A 20,630-nucleotide genomic window follows, 5' to 3' on the forward strand; every position below is an offset into this window, starting at 1 on the left:
CTTGTTCATAGTGCATTAACATATGCTCATTTTTAACTTTCATGCAGAGAGGGAAATCACAACTAAGTCAATTTACCAAAACGTATTTATTAAAGTTATTAACAGGGACTTTTCAAATGATGCTACATAAAGTATTAGCAGTAATGCTACTTTTGGTAGCAACGCTTGTGCCCCACACTTGACAAATTAAAGTTGTCTATTCGACATATTCCCGCTTGAAGCCTAACCACCGCCAGGACGATGGACCCTGTGCCGTTTTTCTTGGGAATTAACTCTTCCTTCATTTGTTACCAGATTCGCATCTTCTTTCGCACCTTCGCAACACTCCGCTAGTATCACGGCAAACGTTAGCCATGCTGCTACTTCTCTGCTGGGCGAGAGCATATCCATATGTGACGTATGACGTGACAGTATGTGACGTGTGTAAGAACCTGCGCTTACACTCTGTGAGAAGGAGACACAACAAGGAGTGGGAAGAGCCTGTAGTGTAATGCCCGCAGCCAAAAACAACAGCGTGAGAACGTATACTCGAATATTACGATATAGTCATTTTCTATATCCCACAGAGACAAACCCTGGATTTATCGCATATATCGATATATCGCCCAGCCATATTTCAAATGCAAATAATAACAGATATTCCTAAAGCGTCCATAAAAGTTACATGGACATGTGTCCTGGCAAGTTGTTTAAATAAGACAATGGTGTCATCTATTAAAGCTTTTTGGAATTGAAACGTGTTCTTGCCAGGATTTACTAACTTTAATTACACATTAGTGGATAGACCATTTTCGTTGTTGAAAAAAAAGCTCAGACACACAGTATGTGAAGCATGATTTCTCAAAAAAAAAGTAGGATTTGTGCATGAAATGGTATGGGAATAGAACATATCATATATTCATGCCAGCAAGCTCAGCTGTGTTTGTCACAGACATGAGATTAAAAAACATGTTTCAGTTACAACAGCAGTGATATGCAGCCCATGGCTGCAGTAAATCTTTAGATTGAATACTAAAAAGGCTAATTCTAAGCATCGGCTCTCTTGGCAGCAAACCCATTCAAGCGTTTTATTTCAACATTGTAATTCCATCAATGAGATGGGGGAGGACCATTGAATTAAATAAACCATCACAAGGTAAGATGACAAAGACATATGGTATACTTTGGCTGAATACCAGTCATTTAAACATGGAACATAAAATTAGAAAGGTAATTTCCATCAAAATGTTATAGGATTGGCAATGCTGTGTAACTTACAGGTCTCCTTTGACAAAACACAAATTACACTAATATTGAGTGCATAGTGTGATAAATAACAATGGCAGCCATATTGATATTTTGACCAATAGATGGCAACTACCTCACCTGCATCACCAAATACCGTATTTTTCGGGGTATAAGTCGCACCCGCCGAAAATGCATAATAAAGAAGGAAAAAAAAAAAACATATATAAGTCGCACTTGAGTATAAGTCGCATTTTTGGGGGAAATTTATTTTATAAAACCCAACACCAAGAATAGACATTTGAAAGGCAATTTAAAATAAATAAAGAATAGTGAACAACAGGCTGAATAAGTGTACGTTATATGACGCATAAATAACCAACTGAGAACATGCCTGGTATGTTAACGTAACATATTATGGTAAGAGTCATTCTAGTAACTATCAATCAATCAATGTTTACTTATATGGCCCTAAACTATAACATATAGAACATGCTATACGTTTACCAAACAATCTGTCACTCCTAATCGATAAATCCCATGAAATCTTATACGTCTAGTCTCTTACGTGAATGAGCTAAATAATATTATTTGATGTTTTAAGGTAATGTATTAATAATTTCACACATAATTTGCTCCTAAATATAAGTCGCACCCCTGGCCAAACTATGAAAAAAAACTGCGACTTATAGTCCGAAAAATACGGTACAGTTACCTAATAAAGTTGACATACCTGCAGTTTCCAGAAGCATTTTGGCGATGTCCATATGTCCGTTGACCACGGCGTCATGCAGTGGAGTGACTCCGCCCACCGCATACTTAAGGAAAGGGGCAGGGCGGTGACGTAGCAAAGCCTCCACACAAGCGGTGCTGCCGTGGTTACATGCTTCATGCAGAGGGGTCCACCCTGTGTAGTCTACATTGTCAACAAAAACACAAACGGTTATCCTTAACATATTATAAAGTAAGTCGCATCAAACACAGCTTTAAAGGCATCAAGGGAGGCACACCAGCTTAACATAAACACAAAAACATGTTGCATTCATCCATCCATCCATTTTCTACCGCTTATTCCCTTTTGGGGTCGCGGGGGGCGCTGGCGCCTATCTCAGCTACAATCGGGCGGAAGGCGGGGTACACCCTGGACAAGTCGCCACCTCATCGCAGGGCCAACACAGATAGACAGACAACATTCACACTCACATTCACACACTAGGGCCAATTTAGTGTTGCCAATCAACCTATCCCCAGGTGCATGTCTTTGTTCAATTAAGTCAAAATGAAAACCCTAAATCCCATACTTTAGGGATCAGGTTGACCAGCCGTGTTGCGCTAGCGTCAGAGCTAATTTTACTGTGTATATATACAGTAGAAACCCCGTTTCCACATAAAATTGTGTTGGATGTAAATATAACCAGAATACTATAATTTGCAAATAATTTTCAACCCATGTTCAGTTGAATATGCTACAAAGACAACATATTTGATGTTCAAACTGATAAACATATTTTTTTTTGTTGCAAATAATCATTAACGTTAGAATTTGATACCAGCAACACGTGACAAAGAAGTTGGGAATGGTGGAAATAAATACTGATATAGTTGAGGAATGCTCTTCAAACACTTATTTAGAACACCCCACAGGTGTGCAGGCTAATTAGAAACAGGTGGGTGCCATCCATCCATCCATTTTCTACCGCATATTCCCTTTTGGGGTCGCTGGTGCCTATCTCAGCAACAATCGGGCAGAAGGCGGGGTTCACCCTGGACAAGTCGCCACCTCATCGCAGGGCCAACACAGATAGACAACATTCACACTGACATTCACACACTAGGGCCAATTTAGTGTTGCCAATCAACCTATCCCCAGGTGCATGTCTTTGGAGGTGGGAGGAAGCTTCATGATTGGGTATAAAAACAGCTTCCCAAAAAATGCTCAGTCTTTCACAAGAAAGGATGGGGCGAGGTACACCCGTACTTGCCAACCCTCCCAGATTTTCCGGGAGACTCCCAAAATTCAGCGCCCCTCCCGAATACCTCCCGGGACAACTTTCCTCCCGAAATTCAGGCGGAGCTGGAGGCCACGCCCACTCCAGCTCCATGCAGACCTGAGTGACGTGTCGACAGCCTGTTTTCACGTCCGCTTTCCCACAATAAAAACAGCGAGCCTGCCCAATGAGGTTATAACTGTAGAATGATCGAGGGGGAGTTCTTGGTTTCTTATGTGGGTTTATTGTTAGGCAGTTTCATTAATGTCCACCCAGTGCGGTAACAACACACAAAAACAGCAGTCACGTTTTTGTCTACCTTAAAGCAGTTTGTCTGCTGCAAAGAGCAATCTTGTGACACTCTTAAACAGGACAATACTGCCATCTACTTTACATGCATATGTGACAATAACATCTACAGCTTTTAGAGGTGCAGAAGAACGAGGCAGATACAGCCATGGCGATGCCGACGACGAGTAAGATGAAGAAATACGCTTGGAACTTACAAGGGGATAAGCGGTAGAAAATGGATGGATGGATGGATATATATAGCTAGAATTCACTGAAAGTCAAGTATTTCTTATATATATACAGTGGGGCAAAAAAGTATTTAGTCAGCCATCGATTTTTACTCAGCCAACATTTTTACTCACACCCATATATATATATATATATATATATATATATATATATATGTAGATAGGCGCCAGCGCCCCCCGCGACCCCGAAAGGGAATAAGCGGTAGAAAATGGATGGATGGATATATATATATGTATATGTATATATATATATATATATATATATATATATATATATATATATATATGTATATATATATATACAGTGGGGCAAAAAAGTATTTAGTCAGCCACTGATTGTGCAAGTTATCCCACTTAAAATGATGACAGAGGTCTGTAATTTTCATCATAGGTACACTTCAACTGTGAGAGACAGAATGTGAACATTTTTTAAGAATTTATTTGTAAATTATGGTGGAAAATAAGTATTTGGTCAATAACAAAAAATCAACTCAATACTTTGTAATATAACCTTTGTTGGCAATAACAGAGGTCAAACAATTACTATAGGTCTTTACCAGGTTTGCACACACAGTAGCTGGTATTTTGGCCCATTCCTCTATGCAGATCTTCTCGAGAGCAGTGATGTTATGGGGCTGTCGCCGAGCAACACAGACTTTTAACTCCCTCCACAGATTTTCTATGGGGTTGAGGTCTGGAGACTGGCTGGGCCACTCCAGGACTTTCAAATGCTTCTTACGGAGCCACTCCTTCGTTGCCCGGGCGGTGTGTTTGGGATCATTGTCATGCTGGAAGACCCAGCCACATTTCATCTTCAAAGCTCTCACTGATGAAAGGAGGTTTTGGCTCAAAATCTCACGATACATGGCCCCACATATTCTTTCCTTAACACGCATCAGTCGTCCCGTCCCCTTAGCAGAAAAACAGCCCCAAAGCATGATGTTTCCACCCCCATGCTTCACAGTAGGTATGGTGTTCTTGGGATGCAACTCAGTATTCTGCTTCCTCCAAACACGACGAGTTGAGTTTATACCAAAAATATGGTTTCATCTGACCTCATGACATTCTCCCAATCCTATGCTGTATCATCCATGTGCTCTCTGGCAAACTTCAGATGGGCCTGGACATGCACTGCCTTAAGCAGGGGGACACGTCTGCCACTGCAGGATTTTATTCCCTGTCGGCGTAGTGTGTTACTGATGGTAACCTTTGTTACTTTGGTCCCAGCTCTCTGCAAGTCATTCACCAGGTCCCCCCATGTGGTTTTGGGATTTTTGCTAACCATTCTCATCATTTTGACCCCACGGAATGAAATCTTGCGTGGAGCCCCAGATCGAGGGAGATTATCAGTGGTCTTGTATGTCTTCAATTTTCTGATAATTGCTCCCGCAGTTGATTTTTTCACACCAAGCTGCTTGCCTATTGTAGATTCACTCTTCCCAGTCTGGTACAGGTCTACAATTATTTTCCTGGTGTCCTCCGACAGCTCTTTGGTCTTGGCCATAGTGGAGTTTGGAGTCTGAATGTTTGAGGCTGTGGACAGGTGTCTTTTATAAAGATAACAAGTTCAAACAGGTTCCATTTATACAGGTAACGAGTGGAGGACAGAAGAGCTTTTTAAGGAAGAAGTTACAGGTCTGTGAGAGCCAGAGATCTTCCTTGTTTGAAGTGACCAAATACTTATTTTCCACCATAATTTACAAATAAATTATTTACAATTCCAGGGTTTCCCACACATTTATTTATTTGTGGCGGCCCGCCACGAAAGAATTACGGCTGCCACAAATAGATTTTTCGGCTTTTGACTCGCTCGACCGCTCATAAAAGCAATGGGACTCTGTGAATGGAGCTTGTAGTTACAACTCCGGTGCCGTAGGTGGCGGTTGCCTACTATGCATTGTAATTCCGCCAATTGCACTTAATTCACCTGGTGGGTCAGAAGAAGAAAAAGAAGACGACGACGAAGTAAAGGAATAACGGACCGACCGGATCAAAATACGAGGGTAAGACGTCTTGGCAAAAAAGTTCAAAAGTGGTCCGAACCTGTGCAGTGTGCAGCACCGACTCGGATTTTCTTAATTTTTATTTTCGGGACCGGGGCAGACACACACAGTAACCGTCACCTGTTACCATACCGACGAGCTAACGTGTCCAGGTTATAACCCTGTTGTCAATAACCACACGTGGAGACAGTGCTTCAGATACTGCATCAATCAGGCATGTGATTTTTCAGTCTAAAGTCGTAATTCCGTCTTTTTTAATCTCGATATCAGTTCTCGAGAGAAAGGACGCTTTCACTCAAATAAAAAATATTTTTATTTGAGTGTTTGTATATGCAAATCTTTCATTTTTATTTGTTAAAATTTTTGTTCTTATTTTTTACAACAAAAGACACGTTTGCTGGGAGTGTCCAGTCTGGTTTTGGTGACGTCATGTTAATCAACTTCCGTTTGTCGTTGCTTCAGTATCGATCGATCGATCACTCTGTCTTGAGCTCACACGTCATGTGGCTTTAATGCGCAGTTTAATGTCTTAATTGCTGACACAGTTATGTGGTTATACTCGCTTATATTGGGGTATGTCGTTATTTATCGTAGAAAGACATTAATGTATTGTTTTAGTGTTAGCATTTAAGCTAGCTAGTGCCGGGGAGCTTCTCCGGTCTGTCAGTTTAGAATTAGACAACTTTTATTGATATATAATGGGAATTGTTCTGTGTTATCAATCACGGTTTTACAATAATTTTACGGTCTATTATTATAATTTTTATTGTTTCATCTTTAGTGAAGACTCTTACTTTTGAAACCGTTTACTTTGAAAGTTTAATTTCCGTTTCCGTTTTTATGCGCGCTGATGTTAACTTCCCTGCCACTTTAAAATATTTGAGGCAATATTGACTTCTACATTTCTGTCTTTTTAAAAGAAGTGAACTGAAGTAATGTGTTAATCCTGTAAATAAACTGTAGATAATAACACTGATCAATGTGACACCTGTGGATGTGAAATGAACACAAGATGTAAATATTAGTGACTAAATACTGTTGGGACTAAACCATATATTCATTAAGATAATTGGGGTATGTATGTTCTATTAATGATGTTTTCATGTCTTTAAACACTAAAATAGTTTCTTCAAATGGTGCTGTCTTTGTTAATTTTAGCATGTTAAATTGGTGAAAAACCTGGACCTGGCTGGGGGCCTTTGTCCCCCGGACCCTCGGAAATTTTTTCAGTCTTCTTCATTGTGGTCAAATCACATGTCTGATTAATACTGAAAGCTAAATTGTGCACTGTCCACTGCAGCATGTGAATGCAATGAAAGTAATAAAATCTGAGGCAACCAGCTGTTAAAATGTTGTCCAGGATAATGTTTTAGCCATTAAAGGCCCTTTATTTCAAGATTTCAACTGTGATCGGGCTTTAAACAGGTGGCTGACCTGTTCAGATGGGTGTAACTGCTACTGGTCAAATAATGTGAAATAGCATTTAATTATACATGTATGCAATGCCATTTAAATGTAATTATAAATATTAATAAAAATAATAATAAATACTGTGTAGTGTTGTTAATAGTCAATGGGAAGGATTTTAGTAAGATATAAGCCATGAGCACTACACAGCCAGAAAAAAACCTAGGCAGGACAAGTAAAAATATTGGGGCAAGTATATTTGAGAAGGCAGGCAAGTAAAAAAAACAAAGAGTGCAAAGTCTGCAGGCAGTAGGAAACACATGGTTAAGTGTAGGGAGCTTTTATATTTTATAAGATTATATATTTTTTGTAAGAACCACAATTAATAAATATATTTCCGTGAATAACTAATTGTTCAAATCTGTCTATAAATATGTACATAAAGTGTTGTAATTATATTCCAACTTCTTGGTCATTACCGCCGCCACGGATTGCAATTGCAAGAAATTTAGGAATTTCAACATCTACGGTCCATAATTTTCCGAGAATCTGGAGAAATTATTCCACGTAAGCGGCATGGCCAGAAAACAACATCGAATGACCCTGACCTTCGAACCCTCAGACGGCACTGTATCAAAAACCGACATCAATCTCTAAAGGATATCACCAATTGGGCTCAGGCACACTTCAGAAAACCACTGTCATTGAATACAGTTCATCGCTACATCTATAAGTGCAAGTTAAAGCTCTACTATGCAAAGCGAAAGCCATTTATCAACAACATCCAGAAACGCCGCCGGCTTCTCTGGGCCCGAGATCATCTAAGATGGACTGATGCAAAGTGGAAAAGTGTTCTGTGGTATGACGAGTCCACATTTCAAATTGGGAAGCGAACCATCCACTGTTATCGACGTAAAGTTCAAAAGCCAGTATCTGTGATGGTATGGGGGTGCATAAGTGCCCAAGGCATGGGTAACTTACACATCTGTGAAGGCACCATTAATGCTGAAAGGTACAAACCCCGTTTCCATGTGACTTGGGAAATTGTGCTAGATATAAATATAAACGGAATACAATGATTTGCAAATCCTTTTCAACCCATATTTAGTTGAATGCACTATAAAGACAATGATATTTGATCTTCAAACTCATAAACTTTGTTTTTTTTGCAAATAAAAATTAACTTAGAATTTCATGGCTGCAACATGTGCCAAAGTAGTTGGGAAAGGGCATGTTCACCACTGTGTTACATCACCTTTTCTTTTAACAACACTCAATAAACGTTTGGGAACTGAGGAAACTGATTGTTGAAGCTTTGAAAGTGGAATTCTTTCTCATTCTTGTTTTATGTAGAGCTTCAGTCATTCAAAAGTTGGGGTCTCCGTTGTCGTATTTTACGCTTCATTATGCGCCACACATTTTCGATGGGAGACAGGTCTGGACTGCAGGCGGGCCAGGAAAGTACCCGCAATCCGCAGAATGTTCCTGTAACTCTGACTAAAAAAATAGACTAACATCAAATGTCCACTGTAGAGGACAATGTTTCTCCGTAATTTACAAAGTAAGATACTGTAAATAGTGAAGGTAGAAGTCCGGCCCCTTTCTGTAAATGTGGCCCCCAAAACAATTTATTTCAATACCCCTGCTGTGTATGATACATAATGAAAGTGGAGATGTTTTGATCGGGGGTTTACGTTACCAATTCCGATACGGATCATCCATGAGTGAGATCGACCGATACCAATACCGATTGCATGTATTAACTGTAATATTTTTTAAATGTATATATGGTAGTGACAGGTTAACAATATCAACACAATATTTAAACTCGTTCCTTATTTTCTTTTATTTCAAACAGTTGTTGGATCAAAACAAAATCAATGGTACACTGTGGAGAGGAAACTTCCACATACACAATTATTAAATAAAGTCAAAAACTACTACCTCCTACTCATCTAACTCCTTTGGTGTTTGCCGTCAAAGTCCTCCAGTTTTCAAGGAATTATTCCCTGAATTTGTAAGCATTAACAAAAACCCAAAAAATATTTAGAGAAAATAAAAATAATATTAATAATATACTTTTTGATAAAAAATTGTAGATAGACCTTGGGTGATAGTCAATTAATCGAACGATAAATCAATCTATAATTGCAAAGTCCGTGCTAGTTTGTTTTTTGTCCCTCGCTTCAGAGAGAAAGAGGTCTTACACTGTGCAACAACCTCAGCACCTGAGTGCACTTGTTTAACAGTATCAATCAATTATTATTTATATAGCCCTAAATCACTAGTGTCTCAAAGGGCTGCACAAACCACAACACAACACAGTAAAATTAACTGAACCCAGTGAGCCCTCTTTTCAGTCATCCACAATATATGTCTGGGTAGGTGGAGCGCAGGAAACCTAGCTTACACACACAGGATTCACGGACATAGCCTCCCTACTCGCAAGTTAGAAGTAGGGCTGCAACAACTAATCGATTAAATCGATTAAAATCGATTATAAAAATAGTTGGCGATTAATTTAGTCATCAATTTGTTGGATGTATGCAATGCGCATGCGCAGAGTTTTTTTAAAAATTATTATTATTTATTTTTTCCTCCTAAACCTTTATTTATAAACTGCAACATTTACAAACAGCTGAAAAACAATAATCAAAATAAGTACAAAACAGCGCCAGGGCGGCGCTGAGCCCACGTCTCATGAGGTAGCAGTGAGCCAGCCAATGATGTGTCATGTGCAGCTCACGTGATCTTTGTTTGGAAACGTTCGAAAAACGGCGGAGGGAAACAGTACGGATAGTTCAGCGGAGAAACATCTCGAGGTTATAAAAGTGTACGACCTAAGTCGTCAAAAGGGTCGGAACACTTTACTTTAAAGATTTCAAAGACAACATTTCCTGCAAAACGAGCAGCATGGACCTCACGTACGTGGCACGAAGGACAACGTTGCTTTGGGAGCACCTGAAGAGGAAACATGGATGAAGACAACTCACGGTACGTAACTTTTATAAGTCCATAGTCCGAGTACATTGATCCGTTGCGTCCGTCTTTGTGTGTTTTTATAATGTTGTTAACGAGGAGATTTTTTTAAGGCAATACAACCGACAGAAATATCTCAGGTTGGTTTTATAATGGATCAATGTAACCGGACACGATAAAGCTATATAATATTTGAGTGACGCTTTAGTAATATAAACGTTATGAAGGTGCTGGAATATTTCATACTATTATTCACAGGCAGCCTAAAATGAATCCTTTATTATTCAGAACAGAAACGTGTACAATATCTGATCCAGTTCTGATCTGATGAGTTACATTTCTGTGTTATTATTGTTGTATGATGCATCCCCAATGTCCATTTATTTCATTTAGCTTATTTTTTAATGTGGTGGTGTAATTAGATAGATGGATAGATAGATAGATAGATAGATAGATAGATAGATAGATAGATAGATAGATAGATGGACAGATAGATAAAAAGATTGTACTTTTATTGATTCCCTCAGGGAGTTTCCTCAGGAACATTTAAATTCCAGCAGCAGTGTACAGAATTGACATCAAATTTAAAAAGTAAATAACGGGGGTTTGAATGGAAAAAAAAAAAGAAGAAAATATTACAATAAGGATAAAAATAAAAAAGCAACATAAGAATACAAATATAACAGTAAAAATAACACTATAACAAGAAAAATTAGGCAGCAGTGACCATGATATGAAAACATTTGCCTTTTACATCAGAAATTATTAAATAAATCAACTAAGTATGTATTGAGTTACATGTAAATGTTGCTACTATGTACGTTCATGATATGGTTTCTCTCATTTCAGAAAGAAACAAGCCAGCATTAGCGACTTTGTACAAAGGAACGTGTGCACACCAAAGCAAGCGGCTGCACTGACTGATGCTATCCTGAATATGTTGGTAACTGACATGAGGCGACTATCAATGGTGGAGGATGACGGTTTCAAAAAAATGATTTACGTCCTCAACCCTGGTTACACTCTTCCCTCGAAGACCCATTTTACGAAACTGATGGAGAGGAAGTATGAGCAGACATATCAAGCTGTGTAAACTGACATTAAAGCCACCCAGAGCAAAATTGTTGTGACCACTGATGTGTGGACAAGTGTAGCCACGGAAGCCTACCTCGGCAATACATGCCACTACATTGGAGACGAATGAAACATGAAGTCAATCTGCCTTACGACCATGCCACTAGAGGAAAGACATTCAGCATCCAACATTGCAGAATGGTTGGAGTAAGTGGTAGGCAGGTTTGAAATTCCCCTAAGCAAAATTATTGTTATTGTGCATGACAATTGTGCACTTTATAAAAAAAAACATTTTTCTAACACCTGCCTATTTATTGTTATGTTTGGCAAGTCGAAAGGACATGGTGCCAGTATGCGTTTTTTTTAAATAAAGTTTTGGAAAGGATAGAAATGTAGTTTATCTTTTTTATCCGATTATTAATCGAAGCAATAATCGACAGATTAATCGATTATCAAATTAATCGTTAGTTGCAGCCCTAGTTAGAAGTGGCACAAAGTAAAACAAATTAAGAGAAAAATATAAGATTACAAAGCCAAATGTCCCTATGTGGTAATATTTCAGCTTTAACCCAGATGGGCAATATGAGCCCATCAACACTGCCATTATTACGCGATGGCAACAACAAAAAGACAACATGATGTAGTTTTTCCAAATGGGAAAAAATGCACTTTCAGATGTTCAATATTTATTTGAGTTATATTTTTGCTCAGAGATGAAATTACCTTTAATTTGTTTTGTTTGTTTTTTTATTTATTTAGGATAATTAAAAGTTATTTACCTTCCAATTTCAGTACAATGGTAAACACTTCAACAGTAATGACAAATAAAAGTTAGTACAATTTTAAATGGTTACTCACATTATCATTATATATCACGATTACATTAGTGCTTAATTTGGCCACAAAATAATACTGACAATAATATTGTTCATTGGCAAAAATTAGTACGACAATATATCAAACGGAAAATTTGTCCATAATCATTGATAGGCACATCCCTAGTATAAAGTTTAAGATAGGGCTTTGCCGATAATACAATATCAATATAAAATGTGTTTGATAAAATATATGATGTATATTAATCTTTTTCGGTCGGAAGAAACCAGAAATTATGAAGCAAGATTAATTTCATGAAGTCACTTGCGGTTTAGGAACTCAGCCAACAGGAAACAGGAAGTGTCCCTGAGCAATTGGAGGGACACGCTAACAGCCAATCACCTAACAGACATGGGCAGACATTCTCTCTGGGGTCGATGTAACACCCTTCACTTTACCCGTCATTGGGTCTGCTAAACTTAGCTTTCAGGTTGGATTTACGAGGCTACCCACTCACCAAACACACTGCCATTCTTAAAGGAGTACACCCACACATACGCTACCCTTTTAACACTAATGTGGTTGTGCCGTCTTTGTTTCTTGCTGTGGATTCTCTGCATGGATTGAGAAGAGAAACTGTGATATATTGATGTATCAACTCAAAACCAGAAACTTGTGTTTAGTTTTTTTGGTTTTAACGCAGACGGTGTGGCAACATCTTGACACTTACAATGTGTAGGTTTAATTAGTAGCTTTACAAACTACTCTGTGTAGTGTTCAATGTTTTATTACCTTAGCCACGCTCATTATACCTGGCTACCAGATACTCTCTACACTGATAAATAGCACCCTTGATAAGTTGGTAATCGTTTATTGGCAGGCTTAAATAAATCATAAAAAAGTGTCAGTAATAATCGATATCGATCAATATAAAAAACTTAAATAGTGTTATAGTTATTGGCTATATCGCCCAGCCCTAGTTTAAAATTAAACTACTTATTTTGGTAAGAGTAGATGAGCAGCTAATTTAGCACCAGAAGCTAAGAACCTGGCAAGAGGCAATCTATTGTTGCAGGACGTCAGGTTTTACAGGCAAGCTGGCAGCTTTAAGAAGAAATATCTCCCCCAAATGCAAATCAAATTTTAAACAAAGCAAATATTCTGTGATAGTGTCAAGTAAGCCCTAACAAAAAGCCAATCTCATTAGTGGGGCATTACAAGCACACCAAGTGTTCTGCTCCAGCAAATATAGGCCTCCTTTTGGCAGACAACACGGTTATAAATTGAACCTTACATCTTACATTAAACCAAGTTAGAGCCAAGTTATTTTTTTTCTATTACAGTGTGATTACAGAATGGCAGAAACCTTTGAAAACAGTACATTTCCATACATAGAGAACAAGTCATTATATTTGACCTAAACGGACGAAAGAAAAGTCATTACTAAATAGCGTAAGGGAGCGGAAATCCCTAAACTCGGGCGCTTAGAACTTGGCTAGCTCTCTAGGACACACTCTTTTATACATTTCTGCAAAAGGTTAACCTCGACTATGATGTGCGGGTACGCTTGATTCCTCCTTTTTACCGCCACCTCCTGCGGTGTTAATACATCCTGGTGAGGGGATGACAGCGGGACACAAGAAACAAAGTCTTACCCTTAACGTTGACGTCGATGCCAGGAAGCGCCAGGATCTGCAGCACCGTCTCCACTTGGTTCTTCTTGCAAGCTATGTGGAGGAGGGTCTCTCCTTCGACCAGGACACACACACAAACACACACACACACATGCACACACACACATACACACACAAATTGGACCAACACACCCAAAAGAAAGAAGAGGCAAAAAAGAGATAATAAAACATATGTCCATTGTTATTCCATATGGTGAATTAAGAATCAGAAATAATCGCAATCCACAAAAATATGCATGACCCACAAAAAACTGCTACGCACCAATGAAGATGTGAATTAAGAAGAGTGATTAGAAAAAAAGGGGCGGAGAACTTTCAAGGGAACAAAAAAGGGAGGATACATGGACAGTTCTTTTTTCTCATCGGGATTCGACAAATATCGAAGTCAGTGGCTCGGGGATGTTTAAAGTAGAACTAATGGACTCCTGTTTCCTTGTCTGCATGTTGCTATTTGAATGCCGGTTCTGGTAGACAGCCCTTGCACAAAGCCTCCAAAAGGATTCTTCACAGATCCGGGGTTCAAAATGCCCCACTAAAAACTGTCGGTCCGCCACTGTTGCCAAGTGACGCTTTATCAGCAATCTTAACAGTGAGTAAATGACGTCCTCAAAGACTTGCTGTGACGTTTTTTAAACAAAATTTTCTTTTACTTAAATCAGGCATATATTAATGGGCTGGAGTGCCTCTCTTTTTGTATGTGTGGCTGAACTTCCAACGGAAGTTAAAGGCCAAGCATGAGTGAATCCTTGTTTGGCAGTTTAATACAGGACCACAGAGGCTCAAGTCAATGCTTTGTTAGCCCTCCCCTTGCACAAGAGGCTCCACTCCAGTGTGCATGGGCAAAAAAGACAAGGGGGTGCTGCTGCGGAGCAAGGAAAACAGGTGGAAAGTGGACACATTTGTGTTATTTGCTTGGCAACGATGGATCCATTTTCTTGAACATACTAAAAAACAAAGAATGCAGAAAGAATTAATTCACTTTGATATTCGGTCATATTTTTATAGAACACAAAAAATCCACATCTATTAAGAGAAACTAAACTTTTTAACCTTCAACATTGCCCAGGAAAGTATTTTGCAAGGGAGTCCTGCCACACACATTAAGGCCCCTTCTACACTAAGGTTATCCAGGGTAAATCCCACCTAACATTATCCTTGTCCACAAACACACAATGGTCGTTTAAGACCCCCACATCCCTCTCCGTCCGCCGGCTCCAGTGTTGCTTTGTGTGCAAGTTCTTAAATTAAATTTAACTTATCTGAAAAATATCCATTGTTGTGGTACAGTTGTGAACAAAATTATTCAACCCCCACACAATTTTGGTGTTTTAACAAGTTGGACAATTATTCCGTATTTTGTTTATAGTCATTAAAATTAGATAGACAACTGCAACTTGAATTACAACATTATATTTTGTAAAATACCAAACGGTGTAATTTCTCTTAATATCTCATTGAAAAAACTATTCAACCCCTTGAAGATCATAACTCTTAAGAACAGAATTTGAATAAGGTCTTTTCAATCAGGTGTTGAAAACACCTGTAGATGTGATTAGAACCATAATGAGCAACAATTAAACTGATTGAAAAAGACTGCTTCTTGTAGATGGTCAATGGTGTATTTGCAACATGGTGAAGTCTAGGGAGTGGTCAAAGAAGTCAAGAGAGGAGGTAATTTCTCTTCATAAGAAAGGATATGGATATAAGAAAATAGCAAAGACATTACACATTCCAAGAGACACAGTTGGGAGCATAATTCGCAAGTTTAAAGTTAAAGGCACAGTAGAAACACTACCTGGGCGTGGTAGAAAGAGGATGCTATGTGCAACTGCTGTCCGATATTTGAACCCCTGGGTAACAGCTGAGGAACTACAACAAGGCATTGCAGAGGGGGAACGCAGGTTTCGTCCCAGACAATAAGACACGCACTACAAGATGAAGGCCTCCATGCCAGAACTCCCAGGCACACCCCACTTCTGACTACCAGGCACAAGAAAAATAGACTCCAGTATTCCAAAAATCATCTGGACAAACCCCAAATGTTTTGGTAAACTGTTCTAAGGAGTGATGAGACAAAACTGGAACTCTTTAAGCCTATGAATCAACGTTATGTCTGGAGGAGAAAAAATTATGCTTACAAAGAGAAGAACACCTTGCCTATTGTTAAGCATGGTGGGGGGTCAATCATGCTCTGGGGCTGTTTGTCTGCCTCAGGTACCGGGAATCTCCAGTGCGTTCAAGGCATTATGAATTCTATTTCCTACCAGGATATATTAGCTGCAAATGTCATGAAGTCAGTGACGAAGCTGAGGCTTGGGAGACGTTGGACCTTCCAACAGGACAACGATCCCAAGCATACCTCCAAATCAACATCAGAGCAGAAGAAGGGCTGGAAGACTCTGGAGTGGCCTTCACAGTAGCCAGACCTAAATCCTATAGAAAACCTGTGGTGGGACTTGAAGAAGGCAGTTGTAGCACGCAAGCCCAAGAGTATGAATGAACTGGAGGCTTTTGCCCAAGAGGAATGGGCTAAAATACCTGTAGATCGTTGCAAGAAGCTTGTGCCCGGTTATGTATCACGTTTGAACGATGTAATTACTGCCAAACGGTGTCCTACTAAGTACTAAAGATGCATGTAACTAGGGGGTTGAATAATTTTGTCAATGAGATATTAAAGAAAAATGTCCTTTTTTGGTATTTTGTAAAATACAGTGTTACAATTTAAGTTGCATTTGTCTATTTGACACATCTTTATTTGATATGACTATAAACAAAATACGTAATAAATGTCCAACTTGCTAAAACACCAAAATTGTGTGGCGGTTGAATAATTTTGATCACAACTGTATTTCAATAAACTGAAATCTAGTGTGCTGTGGGGCCCTATTGTAGTGAAACACTACTGAGACATCATAAATTAATCAAATCTTTAATAAACATGTGAAAGTAAACAAATGTGAAAAAGGACATTTTACATCAATCAATCTAGGGATTTAGATATTTGGTGAAGAGTCACTCTTCTGCCTTCACCTTCACTGTCCATAAATTTTTGGTGACTTTATATACTCTGGACCTAGACGTTGAGTCTGCGACATAACAATACAATAATAACTGATACAGTCTGCGTTGCCGGTCCAAAATCATTCGCTGTTTTCCGTATTCTTCCCTCTACGGCCAGGTAATGCAAAGCAAACGCCACCTTTTTTTTTTATCACATCCACTGGAGCCCGCATTTTCGTTGTCTCTCCTTCGACAAATGGACAAAGTTTTTTGGTAAGAAGAATCACAGCTGACCTGGTCATTCGAAAGTTCGCTTGACATCTGAGAAGAGTTGTATCCGAAATAGATGCAATCGCTTTCTCTTAAATTATTCATGTGTGATTTCCATAAGCGTCTGTACATGTAGAGGAAGGGGAAACACGTCATTTCTGGATGACTCGCCTACATATTTCTAGTGTTTACCTCTGAGTGGAAACAGGTTGTTATGAAGCTGGCTGGGGCGTGTTCTTTCCAACGTCACTTCCTGTGTGGGGGGTGGTCTTATTGGTGTCACTTCCTCTCTGAACTCAGATTGTAAACGATTGTTGAGTCCATACAAAACTTAGAGCCGGAGATTCAATATAATTTACGGCGCACTTACCCGTGTAAAAAATTGTCCAAGGAGGGTTACCTTAAACAATGGTTTAGTGTGGCTGACACGATGCTTAGGCTAAATAATTATTTGTTTTAGGCGTTATCCGGCTTAGTGTAGACATAGCCTAATACACCAGTGTGGGTGGCACTGAAGGCAAGGTGGGTGAAGTGTCTTGCCCAAGTAACATAAGCGGTGACAAATGTAACCTGCCTTGGCTTTTGTTACACTCACCCTCAAACCTGACTTTTATTCGGGTCACGGCACCATGTAACCCGTGTTATTCTGCCCCTGAATTCTGTTCCGGCCGGGACTCGAACCTGGGTCATCAGGGAAGAGAGACTAGCGTGTTAGCTACCGAACTCACAGCTTAAGCTATCAACCCGGTAACTAGCACTGCTCTTGAGTTTGTCAGGCAGTGAGGTTTACCAATGTACGTATGGCCCCACCACACTGGCTGGCCTACGTTACATGAAGAAGGTGTAGGTTGGATTTGTACCAGGAACCCTCAAGTTTTCTGACGCTGCCCAAAACGGTCACTCAGCTTTAAGTTATAGATTTGTATAAATGGGGCTAAACTTGACTGCGTGAAACTTTCAGAAACACAAAATACGTGTTTTAATAACTACTTTATATTGAATGAAAATGCATTTTTGGAAGTACTGGTATTTAATTGATCAGACAGTTATACAAAGACATACAGTATATTTTACTCTAACGTAGGAGTGCAACAAATTGTTGACAACAAATTCCCCATGGCACCTGTGACCATTCCCACACCGCCACCACCAACCTGTGGCCAAGACACATACTGTATTCATGCAAACTAACAGGTAATACCAGATTATTTTTTTCTCAAGCAAGTCAGAGATTTTCTTTATGTCACTGACAGTGACACACCCTGGTGAACTCATTAGACACAGCCCAGACACAGAGACAAGCTCGGTAAAAAAGTATCTCAAAGGTTGGGGGAGTTAGAAAATAACAGAAGAGTAAGGATACGGATATTAAAATAAAGCCAAATCATTAGAAAATATTTTTTTTAATTGCTAGAAATATATTAATCATATTAACAACTATTTTTTTAGGATAAACTCAACACTTCGGCAATGGTAAATTGCCTTTTTCATACATACTCAAATCACAAGACCTTTCATTTGAGGGACAAAAATTGTTCCCGTTTTATTTAATTGCTATTTTTCTTGAAAAAAAAACCAGTGCATTCTCAAGCACTTTATAGCATGTATGACGATGTGGCAGCATGTTAGCGGTGGTTGCTGGATCCCACATATGGCAGCAGGAGACAGCGTGCAGGTAAAATATATGTAATAAAGGAAAAAAATACAAAGACGCGTGCAGCCGGGAGCGCACGCGAAGCACAGGGAAAGCTATGCTAGTGTTTTTCAACTTCTTCTGATCCAAGTCACATTTTTTCCAGGGGCACACAGCGAGTAGAAAATGTTGAAAAATTAACTCAGTAGCCTATATTGACAACATTAAATCGTTCTCATCAAGTACCCAACACAATTGTTCGATATTAATTTAAATCCTATCCATAAACCTCCTTGCATCACTAATGGTCTTGTGTCAAAATAAGCCTCCAGAGCAATTAGCTACTTGCTACTGATATGGAAGAGCATCACATGGTTACTCTGCCGATCTATACACTGCACAGACACTCAACAACAGCACATTACTGGTGAGTTGTAATTATTGGTTTGCAAACATATGTTTTTAAGACCAAGTAGGTAAAAAGTCATAATTTCCCACAGCACACCAGACAATATCTCACGGCACACTAGCATGCAAACTGAGAACAGGTGTGCTATCAGACTAAGCTAAGGTGCAGCTCAGACCAGAAACAGGAAGTGGACACTACAAAATAAGAGCGCTAGACAGGAACACAAACACCAAACATAGGAAAACACAGACAGAAGACTACACTATCAAGCAGGGCGTGAGTTTATCCAAACTAAATGCACTTTTCAATCCCTACAAATGCTACTCTTAAACAGTTTCAAACATTTTAAGCATTGTGGTACATTACTTATGTGTCACATTTATTCTTAAAAATGATAAGATGCTGGAGAAGAACTGATAATTCATATTGCATTACTCAACAAGTTTAAGAACTTTTTTATCCTATTTTTTGTTCATTTAAAAAAAAACCTGTAGGTATTTTTTTATTATTATGATTTTTAGGTAAGGGTTGAAGCACATTATTTTGTATTATATGCCAGGAAATGCAAATGTTTGTGATATATAATTAACAAGAGTTATTTCTTAAATCTGACCCATCCAAACAAAGGGAGGTGGAGCTCGGCCCGGAACTGCAGTCTCTAATGAGTAAGCTGTACTGCGGACTACATCAGAGTTCCATGCAGAATTGTGTGCCATTACCGAGCTCTAAAACGGTGTGATTAAACACCCATTCCACTACACCGCATGTGTACACATTCTCGCAAATGCCAGGGCCAATCCACGCTCTGTTAAATCACTTTAATGGCTCCAATTTGGACACAACACTTCTATTACTGGGGTAATTGCATACTCAGCATTTACAAGCACGGAAAGGATAAATCCGCCTGTCCTTTCTATAAATTCTCTGTTTCACACTTTAATAGAAATGTTAAAAGTATGTGTTGCTCTTTATATCCCTCAGTCAGCATGCTGAACTCCTGTTAAGTATTGCTTGGCCCGCCAATCTTTGGACTGAAAAGCTGCTGGGAGCCTCTACAAAACAACACCTTTTTGAGTGGAATGTGTTACTAAAGTATTTTAGGCCAGTTTTTCCAGTCATTTTCATGTATTTAATACTATTTCAAGACAGCGGTTAAAGTTGGCACTAGGAACAATGACGACATGCCAGTTTACATGCGATGGAACATATTGAACGAACCTTCAAACGACTAATGAGTTCATGTTGTAAAATACAGTGAGCCGTTCTTGGACGCTGTTCAATGCCTAGTTTGTTCCAATAAACCTTTATTAACTGTACTGAAAATTGCGTAGCATAATCTTAACACGCATAACTGTAAAACAAGGGTAAGTGTAACTAGTATTAGTATGATTCTTCTGTTGTGTGTGTGGTCGTAACACATACAGATGTTGACGGCTTTAAGTTCTCTCCGTAATTTTATATTATGTATAAAATAGTGCTGTCAAACTATTAAATGACCTCATCGTGATTTTGATCAGATTTTGTCCGTAGTTAAATAAATAAATAACTAATCATGATTAAATCTCAGATAGCAGGGTGTCCCATGAATTGCCAA

General features: G+C 39.0%; 1 protein-coding gene across 6 annotated transcripts in view; it reads right to left on the reverse strand.

Moving 5' to 3' along the window:
• The window catches only part of slf1 (SMC5-SMC6 complex localization factor 1), a 107,945-nt gene that overhangs the window by 33,115 nt on the left and 54,200 nt on the right, over positions 1-20,630 (reverse strand). For all 6 annotated transcript variants that reach the window (XM_061906251.1, XM_061906249.1, XM_061906246.1 and 3 more), the window contains exons 16-17: positions 13,686-13,778; positions 1,958-2,140 (exon numbers count right to left, since the gene is read on the reverse strand). In XM_061906251.1, coding sequence (XP_061762235.1) covers positions 1,958-2,140; positions 13,686-13,778 — 276 coding nt within the window. The remainder of the gene's footprint in view (positions 1-1,957; positions 2,141-13,685; positions 13,779-20,630) is intronic.

The sequence above is a fragment of the Nerophis ophidion genome, linkage group LG07, assembly GCF_033978795.1.
Source record: "Nerophis ophidion isolate RoL-2023_Sa linkage group LG07, RoL_Noph_v1.0, whole genome shotgun sequence".
Lineage (NCBI taxonomy): Eukaryota > Metazoa > Chordata > Actinopteri > Syngnathiformes > Syngnathidae > Nerophis > Nerophis ophidion.